The sequence below is a fragment of the Schistocerca gregaria genome, chromosome X (assembly GCF_023897955.1).
Source record: "Schistocerca gregaria isolate iqSchGreg1 chromosome X, iqSchGreg1.2, whole genome shotgun sequence".
Classification (NCBI taxonomy): Eukaryota; Metazoa; Arthropoda; class Insecta; order Orthoptera; family Acrididae; genus Schistocerca; species Schistocerca gregaria.
In genome coordinates, this window is record NC_064931.1 from 453,823,460 (window position 1) to 453,847,138 (window position 23,679).

The window sequence follows — 23,679 nt, forward strand, 5'->3', positions numbered from 1 at the left end:
AGTATCCCTTTTGAAAGATAATGTTGCCTCCTAAGGCTATTATTTTGGATTCGCTAACTTTGCAAAAACTTCACAAATATTTTTGATTAAATTCTCAAACCGCTAAGGAACTTTCTTGTGAGATGTTTCAGGTAACTTCCTGTGACATAAAGCTTCTGTCAGAGATGATATTTATTGTGAAAACTATTTTTTTTGGACGACGTGCTGTACATATATGTCATTGTGAAATATTGTTTTCGTGAGCTATTTATTATGACATGATTAGTTCTGCAGTTATATTATTACACTTATGTCTACACCTTAAGGACACTTCATGTCTTCATAAAATCGTTAGGCATGCAAATAAAGTGTGTACTAAACAGTGCTCTGGCACCACTGTAACACGTGACACTGCAACGGATACACAGCATGGACCTACTGGAAAACTGCGCAAGGATCTTGTGCGGCATTAATTGCGTATTGCGCCATTCCATAAGTCGCATATAAAACGTAAAAGCAAGATGTAATACTTTCGACTAGCAGTTCGGGATGGATGTACAAGCTTGTTATAACCCGTCCCCTATATTGATGGCTGCTCTCTCGCGCTCAGCAATGCCCTGTATTAGCGTTATTTGGGCCTCAATCGCTTGGACTAGAGCATCTCATTCATATTAAACTGGGTTTAACTTCGGGAAGCAAGCTGTCAATCCAAGATGCGTGATGCCCTCAGGTTCCAAATATTTGCCCACCACAACACCACAGTGCGGTCTGCAGTTGTTAGCGTCCAATAGGTGGAATCCAGGACCCTACGCACCGCGAAAAAGGTTCACTCACCGTGTAGGATATCATCTCCACTTGGTGTCTCATCGATTTTCAGCAATACAAGCTTGTGAAATAGTGCACTTAAGGTACTCTTGAGGATAAGAACCAACTTTATGTAGGCGCATACAATAAACGACACCTGTGTGGCAGTCTTTATGTGGCATCGTACTGTACGATCCTAAGTAAACCAGTTGCCGGTGAAGTATAAGCTTATTTGAGCCTTTAAAACCAGTATTGCTTTGGAGAATTACATCGAAAGCTTATCACGATAGGGTGAATCGTTATGTTGAATGTTATCTGTTTTAACATAACATACAAATAGCAATTGACCCTGCTGTAGGTAACAAATGTCGTTATTAAAAAGATAAATTCCTTGAGTAACAACTGAAGAAGAGAACGGGAAGAAACATAGGATTTTAATTATAGTTTCCGGGGCAGCATTGTTTGATTTCATGATAGCTTCTTACTTTTCAATCAAAGGGCTTACGAGAGACAAAAATTCTGTCTTTTCTTCGTTCATTTTAAGATGATTAAACTAATCTTACGGGTGTATCTTCCGCTCACTCAATACGGTATCGTATTACTACCTTTTTCATTATGTTCATCTCATATCACGTTTGCTTCCCCGCTTTTATTCTTAAAGCAATCAAGCGTACCGTCCTTGTCTGAGTTTGACATATTCGATGCACATAACTGATGCGTGTAAAATTATCTGTGAACTGTGTGAAGGCGAAAGGGATTTTTACATGTTTGCAAAAAACACTTGATCCTCTGTGTTTGTGAAGCTTGCGGTTAATTGTGAGCCACGTTTAGCCGCTCTCGAACACTTAAGACAAGCAGACTCGCCTTGAGGCCGACCACCGTTGAATACTTTCTCCGTCCTGGAATCTCCTCTTAGACATACGTCATTCCATATTCGCCCCACCACCCACCTCTCGCGTACTGTGACTGGCCTTTAATCTGCCAAATATCCGGTGACATTTAACGTCATACACCAGAGATTTCTCTGCCATCCTGCTTCCCAACGACTCTATTAATGCTTACTAAACGCACGCAAATCACAGTCATGGCCACTATAGTCAGTACAAGTATCTTCCAACACAGACTGTTTTTGGAAGTCTAAACTGCCTCGTACTGCCATTTCAACTAAGTCACGTGTTTCCGTGTTGCTTCATCACTGTCTAGTTAGCACAATTTCACAACGATAGTATGTTTTCTTTTTCATAGATCTCGGAGATGCCTTAACTTATGGACATGAATGTTTCTCACTTCACTTACATTTTCAGTAGTATTTCTGTATTTATTGGCTGTTCTTAGCAAAAGAGAACTCCCCAGCGATTGCCGATCCCAGCAAGGATGTCGGACAGCGACGTTTCCTACAACTCCTCTACCGTGGCAGTTTTAATTCACAAATGGGGTATGTAACGAAGATGAACCGAGGCCTGCTCGTCTGTTCTCCGCACGTAATGCCTGTCAGTGGCTGCATGTTAGTTCATGTACCCTGAGTCATGCAGTTGCTGAGATCTTGCTATGTGTCCATTTTTTACTATTAATTTTGCATTGAATTGTTACTTTGTGTGTACTGTATATGTGTAATCTATGTTTGCATACAACTTTATTTTCACTAACGAATTTTTCTCTCGAGTTTCAAACGGACAAGCCACCAGATTGCTATGTGTCCATTTTCGACTATTAATTTTGCGCTGAATCGTTACTTTTTGTGTACAGTTTATGTATAATCTGTGTTTGCGTATAATTTTATTCTTGCTGCGTTTTTTTTTCTCAAGTTTCAAACGGACAAGATACCAGGTAAGTCGCGTAATAGGGCACTAACTCACTCTAGAATGCAGCAATGGTGATTATGATAGTATCCACCCGGGTCTCGATTTACTGTAGCTATGAGACAGTTCGTTTCTGCCTTCATGAGGACCCTAAAATATCTTGGAGATACTTCTACGCGTTCCTACCAATTGCATTAACGTTTGCTCTACCAGGGTAATTCATGGATTGAGGTCTGATCGTGTGACATCATGCGCCAGTTTGACGTGGCAAGTGTGACGCCCGAGGAACTTTAATGATTCGCATGGTGATTTTGTCAGTCTGGAAGGCTTGGTCCGTGACGTAAACAACTCATTACCCTCAGAACACAGTCTCCGCGTTTCTTGTCGCCTATTTCTCTCTAAATATCACTTCCGCTAATTACGTTAACACCACCGTCTACGATTACTTTCCTACTTTTAACCAGTGTGTATGTCACGTTTCTGTTCTCTTTATTTCTGTTTTCCAGGTTGCGCTACAAGCATTTCTAGTATTTCGATCAAGTGTTCCATATATGTTCCCTCGTATTTGTGTGTTACAATGTCTGTTTGTTGTTCTATTGGTGTTATTGAGCTATAAACATTTTTATGTGCAACTTTTCATTTCTGATTTCTTTCTACTTATTTGTGTAACATTTACTTTCTGTCAAATGCAGCGGCAGATGGCTGATTTAGATTACCCATTCTTGTGCTATAGGCAATTTTTATATAGACACTTTTTAATTTCCATTTGTTGTAGATTTTCAGAAAATTCCTTTGTAGTGCGGAAGGGTATCAGCTATATTATACTTTATCCGATAGAGACAGCGACTGTTACTGACATAGACAGCTCCGTTGAATGTGCATGATAGGAAACTGTAAACACTTTTATTGCAGCAATGAGAAATAGTTCCAAATAAAAACAAAAGTCTGAAATAAAAGTTAAGCCGCAAGACCTACAAGGGGTGATCAGAAATATGCAGACACGAAAAGCACAACACATTTCGGTGTCTAATACGGCGAAGGGAAACCGTATTTAAAACAGCTTCCAGTCGTCTCGAAATGGATATACACAGGTCCTGTACAGTTTTCGAGGGTACCTTATACCATCCTTCATGCAAAATAGTGGCAAGTTTAGATAGGGATGATGGAGGCGGACAGCGATCACGCATCCTTCTCACCAAAGTGTACCACAAAGACGATTGGTGACTGTGGCGGCCAGGGGAAATGCGACAAGTCGTCCTTGTGTTCACAAAACATGTCCTGGACGATGCGAGCCGCGTGAAGAAGGGCGCTGTCGTCTTGGAACACAGTATCACCACTTGGGAACAGACATCACCCAAAATGGTCACATAATCCTTGGCAGTAATTCGACCTTGCAGGGTAACCATGGGGCCCGTGGAATACCCCGATATGGGTGCACAAATCATCACTCAACCCCCACCATGTTTGACTCCTGAATTGAAACAGCGTGGAACAGGACTCATGGGACCAAATGACTTTATTTCCTTGATCCATAGAGTAGGTTTTATGGCTTCGGCACCATGTTTTCCTGTTACGGTCAGTTACATCACTGATGAACGGTTTTGGAATTCCAGCTCCCCCTACAAGTCCCAGCTTATGGAGCTCCCTTCGTGTTGTATTGGTACTGACAGAGTTCGCGAATGCGAAATTCAGTTCCGCAGTAAATTTTGCAGCTGCCGTCCTCTTGTTTTTCGTCACAGTCCTCTTCAGTGACCGTCCGTCACGATCACTGAACACAACTTTCTTCCTCTTTGTGTTTTAGTGGATGATGTTTACCGGAGTATGCAGTATACATCTTCGATACGTTGCCTCTTGAGGTACCAAACATTTCGGCTTCCTTGGTCAGAGATGCACCAACCACACGTGTACCCACGTTCGGATTCACTTAGCTGTGACATAATGGTTCAAATGGCTCTAAGCACTATGGGACTTAACAGCTATGGTCATCAGTCCCCTAGAACTTAGAACTACTTAAACCTAACTAACCTAAGGACATCACACAACACCCAGTCATCACGAGGCAGAGAAAATCCCTGACCCCGCTGGGAATCGAACCTGGGGTGTGACATAATGCACTCCCAACTACGCAGAACACTGTTTTGAGCACTTCTGACACTTGCAACGTATCAAGTATGTTGCAAGTTGCCGTTCGTGGTAAAATACAACAGTACAACTTGCAATCATGGGTAGCATCAGCATTTATGTTCAAGGATGCATTGCTCGTGGTATTTCCAAATTTTTGTTCAGCCCCTGTACGATTTTTCATAGATAATAACTCTTCAGTGTGAATTTTCTCGTCATATAACACAAATTTTAACCCAGAAGTATGAAGCTATATTTGCGTTAATTGCCTCTGATACGCCATCCATCCCTCAGAAGTACTGTAGAATTGTAACATTATCTGCAAATCCTGTGCAGAACTTTGAAAATAAAGAATCAGTGACTACCATCTTGACTGAATTAGTCTGCAAATCGGACTCGAACAGTTCCGTCGGCGAAATACTGGCCACTAATGACAGTCGATAACGATCCAGAACATAATTACTGAAGGGCATGAGGGTGTCTGACGGGTTGTATTGTACTGTAAAGTATGAGATGTGGTTCCTGACTATTATTCAGAGCGACGTTAATTCATTTGAAAACAAATTATCTTCCACCTTCATTTGCAATATAAATAATGGGTGGTTTCAGCCTCCTATGACTACATTCAGATGGGTAGACAGAAAAATCTAACGTGAGTACCGAGGAAATTAAATGCGTTCTTTCGAGACGTCTTAAAATACTTGTTAGGAGCTACAAAGTAGCTCGTCAAAGTTGAAAAGAATCTCCACAGTCTTCATCACTGTAAGACTTGCAAGGAGGGAAGCCACTATGTTATTTTTGAACGTTACTCTTAGCAAGATGGGGAAGGAAGCCGTGTACGCATTTCTAAAAGAATATTCACATATCCTTGAAATAATCAGATGTTATTACATTAATACAGGTGTAAATATAGGACGTAGGATCATGAATCCAGGAGGAAGAGGTTTTAAGTATTATATTAATGAATTAAAACCTACAACCGAAGAACATGTTGCTGTAAATGAAAAAGAATGCAACTCTATTTCCTATTGAAAGTAGATATGAATGTATTTTCCTTACAAGCTAAGAAAATTATTAAGTTAAACAATGTGTGTAAATGGACATCTGTTTAATATCGCTGCGAAAAGAACAAAAAGAGTTCGATCATACCATATTCTTGATCTGTAGCGAGCCTTTTTGTTGATATTTATCGAAGGTTCACCAGCTCTAAAGACCAATCGCGATGTGCTCATTGGTATCTCGTTGCTTCCTGCTAGGATGCGTGGTTTGAAAGTGGCGCCTACAGTACTAGCCTGCTTCTAAGGAGGGTAACTGAAGCTGACGTGTTTCCTGGCATCCATCATTAGAAATGACCTACAGCCGTCTTTCTATCAGTGGATGCATTTGTCTGTTTAGTATTTAACACTTCTACTTGAAAACGCTGATTAACTTTTTCATATTTTTGACTTAAACTGTTTGTAAATTCACCAGACAAAATATGAGCTACCACTGAAGCTTTCGAGCGATAGAGGTGGTGTGGAACTGGTGACAGGTGATCATATGACTCTACTGCAGATCTAAGTCATGACATTTAATGGTATTTATGTCCCAGTCTGTTGCGTGGAATCAGCCGAGTAAAGCGAGTCGGTGTGAAGACGCCACAGAATGTCAGAAGGGGCTATCGCGTTTGGACGTGCACATGACTATACATTGCATGAAGATCGTGTATCAGTGAGGACTGTCTAACACGAATACTGTACCACTCTTAGTCACGTAACACGACGTAAGAGCAGTGGTTGTAAGAAAGATCCTAACTGGCAGGACCGCACTCAAGTGTCACTGACAGTCGGTTTTACACACGACAGGAAATGTAGTTGTTCATGAATGCAGGTCTATCTCAACCAGCTTCCTAGGAAAGGTTGCGAAAGAAACTGCATACACAGGACATTTGGAGTCCCGTACAGAAGTAACTGACTGGACGCGTCGGGAGTGGTCCTTCGAGGCGCAGTTTTGCCTCTTTTCAAGTAATGCAAGAAATCGAGTGCACTGAAAGTTCTATGAGGCGTTTAACACGCGTACGTAAATGGTGTAATTCAGACCGAGGTCGTTTTGATATGTTTTAGGGATGTTTTGCGTGCCATGAATTAGCCCTACTGATTAAGCGGGATATGTATTTCAGCAGTTTCGGTGATCAAGCGTTGCCCTTTCTTATCCATGTTTATGATGAGTACGCTGTGTACACTCCCGTCTTCCAAGACGATAACAGCCGCGATCACGGGGCTGCACGAAAACGTTCCTGGCTGGCAATCAGGCACACCTCGCGCACTCGACTAGTCCGCTGAATTACCCCATCTTAATCCTATAGAAAATTTCTCTAACCATACGGAATAGCGGATAAAACGTAGCAATCACCGATCCCGACATTTGGCAGCTCTGCGAGATGTAATAATCAATTAGTGATATCAGCTGTCCGTCGCATACCTGAAGAAAGTGGTCGTCTCCCTCTCTCGCCGAACTGAAGGCGTTGTCAAGGCTGGAAGCGGTATTACAGGATATTAGCGTTACAGTTTTTTTGTCTGGTGTGCTTGCTTCCTTGTGTGCACCAAGAACCACTACGGTTTGAATAATTCATTTCACAACAGCACATACAATGATTCTAGGTTTTACGCTAAATTTATTCTATTTATAAAAATTTCAATATATGAACTACCAGGATGGGTGATTTTTCTTTTGCGCAACCTGTTTTCATATTTAGATTACAATAGTAATCGCTTTCCACGTCAAAGATGCGAAAATGTCTTTCCAGAAATGTCACATGATTTTCTTCCAAACTATGTAGCTTTCCGTCTGCGTAAGTAATTCCGTTGCCTCTATCGTCACAGAGGTCACTGAAATGAAAAAAATTATATTCCGAACGTAGAGAGAAATAATTAGTTTTCATCACATTCGGTAGCTGACTCTCTCACACATATGTACATATACTGATATCTTTCATTTATGTACAGGCAAAAGAAAATCTTCATGGTTGCATAAGTGTTAAGTTAGTAAATTTAAATGAACGTAAAATAATTTAATGTGCCAACAGGCTTCACTTCTAACGTTAAGGCGATGGTCTTTAGTGCTGGTACTGTGTTTTCTTGCAGAGGAGGAAGGTGGTATTGCGGGACCGTGTGAGGAGCATGAATTGGAATTCCTTGAAGCTCTCGAAGCGGCTGGCGACGATGACGATGTCCCGTACATCGATGCCACCAACGGGGCAGACTTTGACGCCAATGCTTGCGCCAGTAGGGAGGAATTATCCGTTGTCAAAAGCGGACCTGAGCAGGAGGAGGTGGACCGGGTGGAGACTGAGGCGACCACGCGGGACGATTCCGGCGATTTCCTCGAGCAGATGACGGAGGACACACCAGGTGAAGACGTGCCGGAGACCTACTGCAACATCATACGCCAGGTGCTGCCTGCTTTCCTCATTGCCGGCACGGGAATGGTGTGCGCAGGGCTCTACCTCGATCTAGTTCAGGTATGTACAAAGCATGTGATTTAAGCTTAGGCAAATCCCTCAAAACGCAACTCAGGTGATCAGTTGTGTTTCATTATTTAATTAATTAGATGAGTAACCGGTGTTGCCTGCGTATGTATTCCAATTCTGTTAGCCCATCTCCTCCTTCCACCTCTCTCTGTCCGTCTTCCCTGCCCCACCCTATGTTCATCTCCTTCTCTCCCCTCACTCTGTCCACTTCTTACAGCCCCACTCTTTATCCACCTACTCCTTTCCCTTTGTCCATCTGCTCCTCCCCAGTTTCTATCTATCTGCTCCTCCTCCCCTGTGCATCTGCTATTCCCGCCTTTGTATATTTCCTCCTCCCCACTTTAAGTCCATGTCCTTCTGTTTCCTCTATCTCCTCCTACCCACTATCTCCTCCTCTCCCGGGGTTCGATTCCCAGCATGGTCGGGGAGTTTCACCTGTCTCGAGATGACTCGGTGTTTTTGCTGTCCTCATCATTTCATCATCATTCCTGAAAGTAGCGAGATTGGGCTGAGGAAAGGTTGGGAATTTGTATGGGTGCTGAAAACATCGCGCAGTTGAGCGCCCCACAAACCATACATCATCATCATCATCATCCTTCTCTCTCTCTCTCTCTCCATTTCCTTGCCCCTGTCTCTCTGCACAGCTCGTCCTCTCTGCTCTCAATCCGTCTCGTCCTCACCTTCTCTCTGTCCATCCTCTTCTCTTTCCTTTCTCTGCCATTTTCCCCTTCACCCTCTCTCTGTCAATATTCTCCCCCTCCCCCTGTCTGTGACTACTTCCTCCTTCCTCCTCTCTGTTTGTCCATCTCTTCCTCCCTCTGTTCTCTCTCCATGTTATCGAACCTATTCCAATACCAATACGAGGTTGCTGGTTTATACCCCCCCCCCCCCCCCAGACCTCCTCCCAGTATTTCTTTCCAGGTAGTAAGTAATAGGTGTGCCAAGTTTGGTTGAAATCGATCTAGGGGTGTAGTAAGACTTTTTTATCTGTTGCATTGCCCAAAAGAGCACATATCACATATATTTCACATATATGTAACATGTAGCACACATATTACACCTGTATCTCCAGCGAATTTCGCCATACAGTTTCGTTTTCACGGAGCTCAATGTTAATTATGTTACACTCCTGAACTACATCTACATGTCGTACAATGGCATAATTTCCTAGGTGCATTCAGCGCAATATGTGGATACTGTCTGCTAAATTTTTTGCGAACATACTAGTAAAGAAGTAGTGAATTTATACGTCATGTATAATGCGGCAGTTTTTCGCACATCTCAGTATTCGTGATGTCACAGCTCCTGAACTATGTGTCATAAAATCAAATTAATTCGCAGCTGCAGTCAGTGGTATACGTGAATAAAATGTGTCTCGAATGTAGTTAGTAGTAAAGAATTAATAAATTAAAACGTAATGGCTGATACGGCAGTTTTACTGCGTGAACAGTAAATATGTAGTAAACGATAAACTTTTTTTCCTTTCATAATTTTGTGGAGGATGTCAATGATAAAAAGTTTCGTAAAAGTGTGAAATTGTATTTAGGTTTTTCAAGTCACTAAATGCTCTCACACTCAAATGCTGAATGAATAAATTCTGGGTCCTCTCGCGTCGTGGTCTACACTTCCTCTTCACCGTCATCCTCCGCCTTTGATAGGCAGGTGATTCTTACCTCCACAGCGATTCTTTAAAGATCAATAGTGATATGTAAACCAAGTTTGGTTGATATCGGTCCAGTGGTTTTGGAGGAGACGAGGAACATACATACATACATACAAAATTACGTTTTTATTGCCTGTATGGATTTGTATTCAATTGGGCACGTGTTTCAATGACTCAACGTTATACAATAAGCCATAACACGTCCAGACTGTATTTTAAAAAATACGAATAGAAAATGGAACTAAGGAAAAGTTAAATGAAAATTCTACTGAAAACAACAACAGCACCAATAGCAATAAACTTGTTTTAATTTACTGTGTTTTATCGCAGTAATGAGCAAGCAAAAGTGAAGCTTCTGTTTCTCATTTTTCCACTAAAATAAAAACATAAGCCGAGGGACCCTTGTACAACTTTCTGCACAGCTTCAATAAAAAGGTAAAGTTACGAAAAGCGTATACTCACTGCAGTCTACCTCTAGCTGCGTCTGTTTTCGTGGCTTACCCGTGTAACCACTATGTCTTTCATGCTGACATACTGTCTGGCATAACTGTCAATATTTTGGAATTTAGGTAGACGGAATTGTTGTCAACACTATTTCTATCATTTGTGTTCTCCTTCCATATCCATGTTCCGTATCATATCGGAATACTTCAAACCCTCTGAAACACCAATCCTTATCCTAACCAAATCTCGTTAAGAGTACATACTAATATTTGATATTTAGTTGTGAATTTACTAAGGATTTCTTTACTGATTGCCATTAAGAGTGCGTTTCATAAAGGGTTACTCTTTTTTTTATGCATTAATTAATACTTTCCCTCTTGTTGGTAGTTCGGAGATAGAACTGCATTCATATATTTTATTTTAGGCCTTAACATTGGTTATCTGAATCTACTCACGATTATCTGATGTATTCGTTGCGTGGTCACAGTAACTGCGGTGCTCAAACTAACTGACAGTATTTGATGTACACGGTAATCATTAATCCCATAATGCCGTGCGTTGTGGTGATATTGAGGTGGGTATGGATTCCCATTCGCTGAACTGAAGACTGAAATAGTTTCGTGCAATTGTGAATGGTAAAATTCTACGGGTCGCATTGGGACTGCTGTTACAGATCATACGTTTTGATGCGACCTGTAAAGTTTTAACTTGCTGACAGCTTCTTTCCCCCAAAATGAACGCTCACTTTCACTTGTCGTGGCCACTTCCTCCCAGGTGCGCCTTCGCACCGTTATTGTTGTTGTTGCCATAGTCGTAGTCGTCGTCGTCGTCGACTGCATCATCTCTGTGACCAGTGCGTGCCTAGAAACTAACCGAAGTAAACACTGCAGTAACAAAATCGTAGCTTTGTGGTTGTCATCTGGATTTTGCTGGTGTTCCATGTTAAAGATAACTGCGTTTGTCCATTTTGGCCTGTCAGTGTGTGTTAACTTAGCTAACGGTGTCAACTGTCTTTTATACACTGACTTGGGGAGGGGGGGGGGGGGGGGCTAGATACGACAACGTTACAATATATCCTGTTCCCAGTAATATTAATGCTTCCCGTTAAGAGATTTATTGCTCTTATTCCGTTAATCTCCTTCTGTCTAGTAAAGTACTTGCAAACCTTATTTTTTTCTTTGGGGGGCTCTGTCAGTGGAACCAAATCTGTTAATTTAGTTTATTTCATTGCAGTCTGCAGAGCGAAGTGAGCTTACGTCTTGGTTGGTTATGGTTTCAGCTACTGCTGCTCCGGTGCCTTCCACAGTTTTAAAACTGAATCACTGAAGATGTATGTGACTCCACTTGCCACCCTATTCCATGCAAATACTCGAATTGTGTCCTCCTTTTTGGCTAGACGTTGATTACACATAAAGGAAATAGCTTAGTCGCCACTTCACAATTTTCTGTACTTAATTTTAATAAACATCATTACTCGGATTGTGCAAATGTACTTCACATTACTTGCAAAATTTCTTCCTCAGGAAACATCGTCTCCAAATTATGGATAACATATTGCCTTGTACTCATAAATACGAAATATAGGCCTCTAGTTTACGTATACTGAAAAAGGAACTTAGCATCAATTATTTGACGGTCAGTCCTGATGCAGCATAGACTTTAACCTGTAGACGGACAGCTGACACATGCTAAATTCTTTGCTAGTAGTTTTCACTTACACTACGAAGTGACTTTCCTAATTACATTGGATGGCTGCCGGGCAAATCTTCCTTGTCGTTCACATCGCGAAGAGCATCCCGCCGTACTTCTTTATCTTACGAGTGAATGCTGCAGAACTAAGTTGATTCACGCCGTCGCAATCAGCTAAATAAATGTTTCCGCTGAAATAATTACCACCTTCTATGGTGAAGATGTTTAACGGAAATTTTATTTCCTACCAATAACTAGCTGCTGCGCTTGTTATGCAGTTCAAATCTGTGCTGCTACTGGCGGAAACTACAATTTGTGAGCGAGAACGTAAGCAGGTTAGGAACGCCGGAAGTAGAAGGGTGATTACTTTAAAAAGGAAACAGTCCATTTCCTACTCCGTTCTACTCCAGTCGCAGTTTGTGCTCTGTATCTCATAACATCGTCGTCGGCGGGATGTTAGACCGTTCCATGTGGTATAATGGTACATTGTTTTCCTCGAATAAGTTACTGTAGAACCCTGTATAAAATGCATTCTAACATGGACATAAAGCGCTTCTGGATTGTCTCTTTCTAGAGATGACAAATGTCTCCTGAAACTTTGACCGTACCGTTATGTTACAATGTAAATTACACAACGATCTTAACTACCATATCTGTCATGCATTTCACGTCGTTCGTCAATATTCACGCATTCTTCAGCTTATAGAAGAGAGCTGCAGGAAGCAGATTTGTTTTTCAGCAAAGGAATGTGTAAGATGGTGACGAAGAGTGGAAGAGGATATGTCATTTTCCGAAATTTCAGCTCCGAAATACGCTGAGGTGACAAAAAAAATGGTAACTGGGGCTAGACGCATTGGGCATTCCATTTCGGAAATGGTTGGGGAATTCAATATTGCCGTGCGGTTCTAGGCTCTTCAGTCCGGAACCGCGGGATTGCTACGGTCGCAGGTTCGAATCCTGCCTCGGGCATAGAAGTGTGTGATGTCCTTAGGTTAGTTAGGTTTAAGTAGTTCTACGTTCTAGGGGACTGATGACCTCAGATGTTAAGTCCCATAGTGCTGAGAGCCATTTGAACAATTTAGCCAATTCAATATTCCGGGATACAAAGTGTCAAGAGTGTGCTGAGAATACCAAACTTCATGCGTTACCTCTCACCACATAAAACGTAGTGACCGACCTAATCTGTGAAAACGAACGTTAAGCTCATGAGACACTCGTAATATTGGCAGAGAAGATCAGGAACGATCCTGACTAAACAATTAAAATCGGTTCCAGGATTGTGTAGCTCTATTGGAAACTTGTTTTGAGTACACTTGTTTTTTGTTTCAAGCTTTTTACATTTTTGGCAATGGATGCAACTTTTGACTGAATTGAGCGATTTCAAGCTGCGCTCAAATTTCTAAAGGCTGAATTAGCAAAAGAAAAGTTGTTAAGGAATCCTGACCTCAACCAACAACTCTCTCTGTGTAATGAAAGCGGAAGGTAGGGTTTCTGGGGTGAACTTTTTCAGCTCGTTATAGAGGGAGATGAAGTTCGCGTCAGCAGGCCGCTTCCGTAATTCGGGGGTATGCGTCGGACTCGATTCGTATCCTCCTGGTGGACTTCCTCAGAGGGCTGGTATGCCGGCCGGGCTGGATGAGGGTTTCAGGCGGTTTCCCACACCAGTAAAGATGAATACCGGGCTGGTACCCACGTCCCTCCTCAGTTGCACGATAGGTAAACATTTCGAAAACATTCACGTCCTGTGACAGGAGACAATGCTAGACGCAGAAAGATGAGGTATACAAATTCCGTCCCGCGGACGAGAGGAAAGTGGAGGAGGCCACACTACACCACTAACATCGCCAAATCGAAATAAACATGTCGAATTTCATCAATAAAGTATTAAATATAAATTCCAGTTTATACCGTTAACACATGACTTGTCTAGTTCCAGTTATTCATGATTCCGTTCATCAAGAAACTGGACCGTACTCACATGATTGACACTGATCATTTGCCTGTTAAATCTCCAAAAGCTGGCAAAAAGAAATCCTTATTCACCAGTTGTGGACCCTGTGCGCTATGACCAAGGTATCGAGGCAGCTGACACACGTCCTGCTGTTATCCTGGCGTATTCTGTGCAATACGATCACTGGCGGTTTTCAAATGCTTGTAATCTTCGGACCATCATTTAATTAACGTTCGAAAACCGGATGCTGCACCAAGTGACAACCGACTATGAAATTCACCATGCAAATATCTCAAACGTGCAACATTTTGTGATACTTCGGACCTGCTCACGTTTTTCTATGAAGGCGCTGTCAAGCTCAGATGTAGTATCTGCAGCGTTTGCTGTCATGTGCACACAATGATACGTCATAAAACGCTGAGTATGCTATAGCACTGTCTGTGTCAAATGTGCTGATGCATAAGAGAGTAGTATGTGTTCAGTAAAATTCTCAGGACATAATGATTTTTTATGTTTTTTTATTTAACCTTCTTTAAGAATTTTCATCTAATTGATATCGTCATACGTAATTTTAAAAATAACGTATATACCGGCGACTGACGTGTTAAAGAAAACGTGATCACTTATTGTATAGTAACACACGCTATATACAATCTGCTCAAAAGCATCTGGTCACCTATTAGAGGATGTGGGCTTCCTTCGTCTTTATGACCATGAGACAATTTCAAAGAGGTGTCTGAGTATCTCTTTAGGACTGGCAGCCCGTTCTTCTTCAAGATCCGAAACCAGAGAAGATGGTAACTTTGCACGCTGGTGTCTGGAGTGAAGTCGACGTTCTAACTCGCGCAAAAGATGTTCCATTGGGTACAGGTCGGGACTTTGGGCACGCAAGTCCGTTTCCGCAACGCTATTGCTCACAAAACATTGCTTAGCAGATGCTTTATGAGAGGATGCATTGTCATGCAGTTACAATCACCGTCTCCAAACTGTTACTCTACTGCCGGCTGGAGTGGCCGAGCGGATCTAGGCGCTACAGTCTAGAACCGCGCGACCGCTACGGTCGCAGGTTCGAATCCTGCCTCGGGCATGGATGTGTGTGCTGTCCTTAGGTTAGTTAGGTTTAAGTAGTTCTAAGTTCTAGGGGACTGATGACCTCAGAAGTTAAGTCCCATAGTGCACAGAGACATTTGTTACTCTACTGCATGCCATAATCGATGCTGTAGAATGTGTTCATATTTATCCCGATCTAAAGTTTTCTAAAGAGCAATAGGGAGGCCACGCCCTAACCACAAAAAACACCCACTTGCAGTAACACCAGCTTCACTGTTAGCACTACACATGATGGCAGGTAGCGTTTCCAGCCATTCTCAAACCCAAATCCTTCCATCGGATTGCCACAAGGTATAGCGTCATTGCCGGTCGGAGTGGCCGAGCGGTTCTAGGCGCTTCAGTCTGGAACAGCGCGACTGCTAAGGTCGCAGGTTCGAATCCTGCCTCGGGCATGGATGTGTGTGATGTCCTTAGGTTAGTTAGGTTTAAGTAGTTCTAAGTTCTAGGGGACTTATGACCTCAGATGTTAAGTTCCATTGTCCTTAGAGCCATCTGAACCAATTTTGTAGCTTCATTCATCGCTGCAAATCACTCGTTTCCAGTCACCCACTGCACTGTGGCATCACTCTTTATACAACATCAGGCGTCGCATAACAATGACTGCAGAAATGTGTTGCTTGTTAAGAGTTGCTCAACCATTGTACCCCATTCTTCTCGTCTCCCTATGCATTTTCTGTGTGCTAGCTGGACTGCTGGTAGCACATCGGAGCTCACCAGGTATTCCTTCCGCTTGTTTTCATGCGGCGATATTTTAGAACCACCTTCCCCAGTGCTCGACGGTCCTTGTTCGTCAGTATGTGAGGTCCGCCTATTCTTGGTTTAGCTACTATCGTTTCTTCGCGCTTCCACTTCACAATCACGTTACCAACAGTCGACTTTGGCACCTTTAGAATAGTTGACATTTCTTTGATGGATTTGTTGCTCGGATGTCATCGGATTACTAGTCCACGTTCGAAATCACTGAGTCCTCTTTATTGACCGCTTTAGCTGTTACGCTTCTCTATTCCCTTCCTGCTTTTATACTGGCGGGTCCTCCTCTCGTGATATCGAATGGTCAAATGGTTATAACATAGGGGTGTTCTGACACTTTTGTTTAGATATACACTACTGGCCATTAAAATAGCTGCACCAAGAAGAAATGCAGATGATAAACGGGTATTCATTGGACAAATACATTATACTAGAAATGACATGTGATTACATTTTCACGCAGTTTCGGTGCATAGATCCTGAGAAATCAGGAAATCGAATGAAGGGTAGAGCCACGGGTCGTAACACATCTGAACAACAGGTGACCGATTCGTGTAACCAATGGCACCCCATACCATCACGCCAGGTGATTCGATGACGAATACACGCTTCCAATGTGCGTTCACCTCGATGTAGCCAAACACGGATGCGACCATCATGATGCTGCAAACAGAACCTGGATTCATCCGAAAAAATGACGTTTTGCCATTCGTGCACCCAGGTTCGTCGTTGAGTACACCATCTCAGGCGCTCCTGTCTGTGCTGCAGCGTCAAGGGAAAACCGCAGCCATGGTCTCCGAGCTGAAGGTCCACGCTGCTGCAAACGTCGTCGAATTGTTCGTGCAGATGGTTGTTGTCTTGCAAACGTCCCCATCTGTTGACGTGGCTGCACTATCCGTTACAGCCATGCGGATAAGATGCCTGTCATCTCGACTGCTAGTGATACGAGGCCGTTGGGATCCAGCACGGCGTTCCGTATTACCCTCCTGAACCCACCGATTCCATATTCTGCTAACAGTCATTGCATCTCGACCAACGCGAGCAGCAATGTCGCGATACGATAAACCGCAATCGCGATAGTCTACAATCCGACATTCATCAAAGTCGGAAACGTGATGGTACGCATTTCTTCTCCTTACACGAGGCATCACAACAACGGTTCACCAGGAAACGCCGGTCAACTGCTGTTTGTGTATGAGAAATCGGTTGGAAAGTTTCCTCATGTGAGCACGTTGTAGGTGTCGCCACCGGCGACAACCTTGGGTGAATGCTCTGAAAAGCTAAACATTTGAATATCACATTATCTTATTCCTGTCGGTTAAATTTCGCGTCTGTAGAACGTCATCTTCGTGGTGTAGCAATTTTAATTGCCAGTAGTGTAATATTTCCAGGAATCCAGTTTTTGTGCATTTTTCTTTTTCACACTGACAGTAAGAGGTGCTGTTCGGTGCACAGAATGCTGTCTGTGTATCACGGCCTAGAAAGGGGTTACGTCAGCTCTAGAGTGTGAGTTGAGGACGGAAATAGTGTGTGCCAGCATGTGAGTAGCTAAGACGTGTCAAAGTAGAATTTTCATTTAAGTCACAATATAAATGATTTATTAACTCCATGTTAATCAAGTTCGTTGACATTTGTCAACCAGGAGACATGCGAAATTTTTATTTATGTTAGGGATTGAAACCCCGTTAAACACAAGAGCGCACATAAAGCCTTCTTTGTCTGAACTGATTACTAATTTCAGCTATCAATCTAACTATCTCATGGTAGCAACATACGTCAGCTTACAGGACTGCACTTAATACTGCAGCAAGTTTCAAGAGTATATAGCTCTCCAGCTTCAGGCCACGAGTGGCCTACCGTTACCATCCGACCGCCGTGACATCCTCGGTGGAGGATGCGGATAGCAGGGGCGTGGGGTCAGCACACTACTCTCCCGGTCGTAAGATGGTATTCTTGACCGAAGCCGCTACCATTCGGTCGAGTAGCTCCTCAATTGGCATCACGAGGCTGAGTGCACCCCGAAAAATGGCAACAGCGCATGGCGTCCTGGATGATCACCCATCCAAGTGCCGACCGCGCCCGACAGCGCTTAACATCGGTGGTCCTACGGGAACCGGTGTATCCACTGCGGCAAGGCCGTTGCCACTTACTTCAAGAATATATACACGAATTAATTACAGAGTACATACCAAAAACATTACTGTTTAGTGTTGTTGCTATTACGGCTTCACACATCGCTATGTCATCTACACATGACATAGTTAAAAACAGCTTTTAATCGTTCGTGGTCAGTGTAACTTCACGTTGCTCATAAAGCTGAAAATATACATTAATACAAGGAAGAAGCAGCGAAAACAATCGAACAACATTTGCATAAGGAACCGTCCATTAAAAAGACTAAATGTAAAAGGTATCGTCTTACCATAGTCGATATGGCATGAAGACTTAGTAACTGACATCAGTATTCACATCATCTTGCATCAGACATCATCACATATATGTTACTGTAATGTGGTACATGTGAATAGTATGGCAGATGATGCCCATTACAACGTTCAACTAACGCAACATTCAGCATATACGTAGTATACACCTTTGTCACCGGTACTGTAGCAATCTGCATTGTTGCCAGATGTATCCAAGATGGCGGCAATAACGTCATCCAAGATGGCATCATGTAGACTTGTCAACAGCTCATGATGTCATCCAAGATGCCTGCCATTACGTCATTCAAGATGGCGGAAGTGTGAATTTTGGCAAGAATAGTGCCACGATCCTCTCCCCAAGAAACAGTTATCTCTACTAAGTAAAGAAAATTGCGGGAAGGTATCTCACTTGAGCTACCTCCACTAACCTAAGTCACCCGACCGTCACTTCTTCCTACGAACTGACTCCAAGTTTGAATTTCTACAGTAAACAAAGGTCACTTGGGGTTTCACTACCAACCTAAGAAAATGGAGGAAGATAGGTCACTTGTACTAACCTAAGTCATCCAACTGCCACCTCCTCCTACGAACTGGCGCCAACAGGATAATGCATCACACTGCTGTTATCTCTATTAAGGACAGAAAGTCCCAGGAAAATAGCTCAGTTGGCATACCTCCACTAACCTAAGTCACCCAACAGCCACCTCTTCTTACAAACTGACTACAACTTTTAATTTTGTCGGTAAACAAAATTCAGTACCCATATATCTACTAAGTTAAGAAAATGGCGCGAAAGAGAAGACACTTGTACTAACCTCAGTCGCCAGATCGCCACCTGCTCCTAAGGATTCGTGGGAAAAGGGCTTGGACATAAGTCTTTACTCAAACAATTCCACGCAAGTGTGTTCACCGCAATATCAGGGACTCCAACTGGCTTAGTAAACATCACCACTGCCAGAGGGCGCTGTCGTGACATCAGGTGATGACGCAAGTGCCGTTATTCAAGATGGTGGCATACAATGTGTTCACCACCAAATTGCGCTATGGCGGACTTGCAGTTATCTAGTTCGGGTCGGTGTGAGGGAGTCGCAAATATCGCTTACATCCCACGTTTTTTACCCGAATCACTTTCAAAGTTCACTGTTTTTATCCCGAAGTTTCATCGTGTGCTTACACATTCCTACGACCACCGTCACGGTATTTGTCTGGAAAAAAGAAAACTACCTCATTTAGAGTTAATGTTGTACCATCATTTGTAAAGCGGGTGTAGCTTTTAACATGGATACTTGTGTGTACCTGTAGAACCAAGAGCGGTTGTGAGAGTAACGTGCAGTAATTGTTAGAATCGGGTTTTTTCTTTAACATTTTGTCGAATACGTCTCTGTTTCTATGACATGGTGATAGGACTCGCAAGAAGAACCTAAGGGACATGCACACCCATCGTTGATTTTCGGTCAGTATTATTGCCTATAGTAGACAAAGATTTATTGACGAACTTATATTCTTGGTAGTAGTGCTGGATATGTTATATGTAAGTTTTTGAGCATGAGGTCTATAAAGCTTGTCTTTGTGGAAAGGAGACGACTATGCCCTGTTGTAAGGAAGGTATGGATTTGACTTGGAGTACTGTGATAACAAAGGGAAGAGTATGTCCAGTCGTAAGGAAGATAGAGATATTTCGATTTCCAGAGCCACATCTTCGGTAGGGTGTTTTTTGGTTACTTCGCTCATTGTCGAATGAAATTCAATTGAGATCGCGATCGTAAGATGGGCGACTTTCGTGATCAAGTGGAAATTTGAGAAGATCGTGTACGGAGGTGCATTTGCGCTGGACCGTTATTCCCTCCCATGTAAATTGTTCAGTTGATTGCTTCTGCACATTTCGCGTCTTTATTTAGTTGAGAGAAGATCGATTGTGGTGTGTGGATTTGGCACGTGGAAGATACATTTGTCTATTCTCTAGACATGGTAAGGCCTGTGTTGGCTTGTAAATTATATAGATGATTTGTAGTACGTTAGATCAGCGAGATCGGTATTCGCGGGTGGAAATCATTTATCATGTGTTTGTTACTAGTAGGTCAGTGGTCTAGAGCATGCGCCACGTAGCTGAAGTTTGGTGTTTGTAGAGAAATAATTTCCAGTCTATATCTCGTGAATTATGTTGCGTTAGCGATCGGTAAGATGCTGCTTAGTGCTTGATATGGAAAACTATTACGAAAATGGCATAATATTATGGCGAAAATGTGTGTGTTTTTGTAATCCTCGAGTCCGGAGATGTGCATAGAAAGGCGAGCAGGCTAGGAAACAGAGACAGTAACGCGTTTGTGCCGAGGGGAAACGATCGCGCGGCGTCAGGGAATTTCTCTGCCTCGTGATGACTGGGTGTTGCGTGATGTCCTTAGGTTAGTTAGGTTTAAGTAGTTCTAAGTTCTAGGGGACTGATGACCATAGATGTTAAGTCCCATAGTGCTCAGAGCCATTTGAACCATTTTTGAAACGATCGCGAGTTTGTAGAACAGTTCCGAGAGCGACCTTGGCCAGCTGATGTAAAAGGATGTTTTTGTATGGTGGAGGATATGAACTGTATGTTTACTAGATCAACACAGTACTCGGTGGTATATTGCTAGGATGGTGTTCGGTTTCAAGCTCGAACATCATTGCGAGTCTCGTATGTATTTGATGATCTGTAGACAACTTTGCGAGGTTTAGTTGTCGATGCAAAATGGTGATAAGTGTAAAGTTGTTTATTACCCCTGAATGTCGCTTCTGTAGAAAGAAAGAAAAGGCTGACAGTGCTTCCTTAGTACTGGGGAGCATCGTAGCATATAGCCGGTGTGAGTGTAGGCGTATGATGATCTTTTCAGGTGCTGTACACATATAAAAGATAATTGCACTGTTTGTGTAAAGCGTGTATATATTGTATTTTAAAGTTACTGTTGCTTACATTGTGTAAAACGTGTATATATTGGATTGTAAAGTTAATACTGTTTATGTTACAGTATGACTACAGAGGATGACTGTGTGTCCTATCGTGAGGGACGTATAGATTCAGCACATGGATAACCACGAGGGTATGAGAGAGATTTCTTATGTGGAAAATTATATGTGCTATAGATACTGAAACACAGTCGTCAAGAGGAATGATTAACTGTACATTGATTGGTGTCAGACTGTAGCAGTAATCATAATATTTAAGTGTAGTTACACTGGCAAATATCTTCCGGGCTTCTAATATTCTTGTGAGTCTGATATGTATTTGATAATCTGCAGACAACTTTGCGCGTTTAACTGTCAATGCAGATAGCGATCTGTGTGAAATAACCGCTGAAAGTCCGAGAAAGAATTGGTGGATGGTGCTTCAATACCGGTGGCATGAGTAATACTGCAAGTAAATTCGATAAGAGCCAATCAGAATGCACGATTCTTTCACATCGTTTGTGGTGGGATATAGGAGCCTCTACACAGGGGAGTGAACGTTTGCGTATGTTGAAATATGGAAGGGTAGCACATTAGGAGAGCTGGGAAGACTGCATTCGATGTTATTTTCGTAAAGAGGTTTTGTTGGCGTAAGAATTTCCATCCATGCAAGCTGAGGCATCAAGGAAGCGAGCGTTAACTGTTTCTGTGACACTATACAATTCCCGAGAGGTCGACTTGGGTCTCATTTTTTTATAAGAAAGCCATGTGACATAAGAATAACATTGAGGACGTTTTAGAAGGCGACTCGGTATACAGACGTTTTGCAGCGAGATGAGAGCCATGCTGGTAGGTGTACGAATGGCCGAATGCGACTTGTATGTTCCGTTAGATGGAAGCACGCTGTGCTATTGTGCCATCCGTGGTAAAGACGTGTGCTGTCCAGAAATGTCTTGCATATGAGCACTGCGGCTTGTAATTCTATGACGTTGGTATAACAGAAACTGTATGGACACAACTTTCACCTGCATCGGCTGCGTCGACCACATGCACTCGCAACTTGCCTAGGAGCGTCGTCGCTCTGTATGTAAGTCTTTGCCTCCATCCGATCACGTCATCATCGGCGTCTAGGTGAACACGTATTGCGATACGAATTTCTCTACTGTCAAGTATGAAAAGGGATGTATCCGTGTCATGCCTATGGGCATGTGTGGTTTGACAGCTGACGGCTGTGTCACTTGGCAGGGCTGTCGGTAGCCTCCCATGCACTCTAGTGGACAGGTAGCAGTGTCTGCATACGTTAGTTGCGTGTCTGTTGCATTATTTTGCGAGCAGGTCTGTAGACTGTGCTATGCGTTACGAGTACTGAGCATGTCTACACTTAGACAAAATGTCCGAAAATAAATAGAGTGCACTCCATTCTCACTCTTCGCAGCGGCCCAGTGCAGCCTGAGTCATTTTCTCACCATTTTCGCCCCTGTAGACCACCATCTGGGATTGGATCATAGGAGGGTTGGCAGTACCCTCTGGTGGCAGTAATGTGCATTAGGTCAGTTGGACACTAAATCTCGTGGTGGAGACACTGCCTGCAACTAAAGACTTGTACCCAGAACAGTTTTTCCGCCATTTCGGCCCATCAACTTGGATGACGTCATGCACTGTGCATGTTAGTATACGTTAGTACACGTTAGTGCACGTTAGTGCACGTTAGTATACGTTAGCCTGCCAACATGGGTCGGTAAGGGGATGTGGCGGTCAGTTGGATATCGTGGTGGAGACTTTAATTATTTCCTTCTAATTCCATGTGGGCGTTGCGTTCGCGAAAATTCATTCCAAGTCCATAGTAGCACACTCTGGTGGTGTCAATTTGTACCAGACTTTGTGGTGAACACATTGTATGCCGCCATCTTGAATAATGGTACTTGCGTCATCACCTGACGTCACGACAGCACCCTCTGGCGATGACGATGTGTACTAAGTCAGTTGGAGTCTGGAGCTCTTGATGAATACGCTGGGTGTCGCCATCTTGGATAATGTCACAGATGAGAGCGCCCTATGGTGATGGCGATGTGTACTGTCAATTGGACTCCTGACATTGTGGTGAACACACCTGCATGGAATTGTTTAAATAAAGACTTATGTCCAAGTCCTTTCCCACGAATCGTTAGGAGGAGGGGGCGATGTGGCTACTGAGGTTAGTACAAGTGTCTTTTCTTTCGCGCCATTTTCTTGGCTTAGTAGGTATATGGAAATTGAATTTTGTTTACTGCCAAAATTAAAAGTTGGTGCCAGTTCGTAAGAAGTGTCATTCGGGTGGCAGGTTAGTGGAGATATGCTAAGTGAGCTATTTCCCCATTATTTTCTTACAGCAGTGGTGCATTATCCTGTTGAAATTCAACCTTTGTGCCAGTTTGTAGGAGGAGGTGGCAGTCGGATTACTTAGTTTAGTACAAGTGACCTATCTTCCCACTATTTTACTAGGTTGGTAGTCAAACACCAAGTCACCTTTGTTTACGGCT

At 42.9% G+C, this 23,679-nt stretch overlaps 1 protein-coding gene and 1 pseudogene across 1 annotated transcript in view; one reads left to right on the forward strand and one right to left on the reverse strand.

Moving 5' to 3' along the window:
• Positions 1–23,679, forward strand: part of LOC126299259 (solute carrier family 41 member 1-like) — a 366,437-nt gene that overhangs the window by 147,150 nt on the left and 195,608 nt on the right. Inside the window, exon 2 of the mRNA XM_049991055.1 lies at positions 7,826–8,202. Within this exon, the coding sequence (XP_049847012.1) occupies positions 8,074–8,202 (129 nt within the window). The 5' untranslated portion in view covers positions 7,826–8,073. The remainder of the gene's footprint in view (positions 1–7,825; positions 8,203–23,679) is intronic.
• LOC126299862 (5S ribosomal RNA) lies at positions 17,845–17,962 on the reverse strand (annotated as a pseudogene).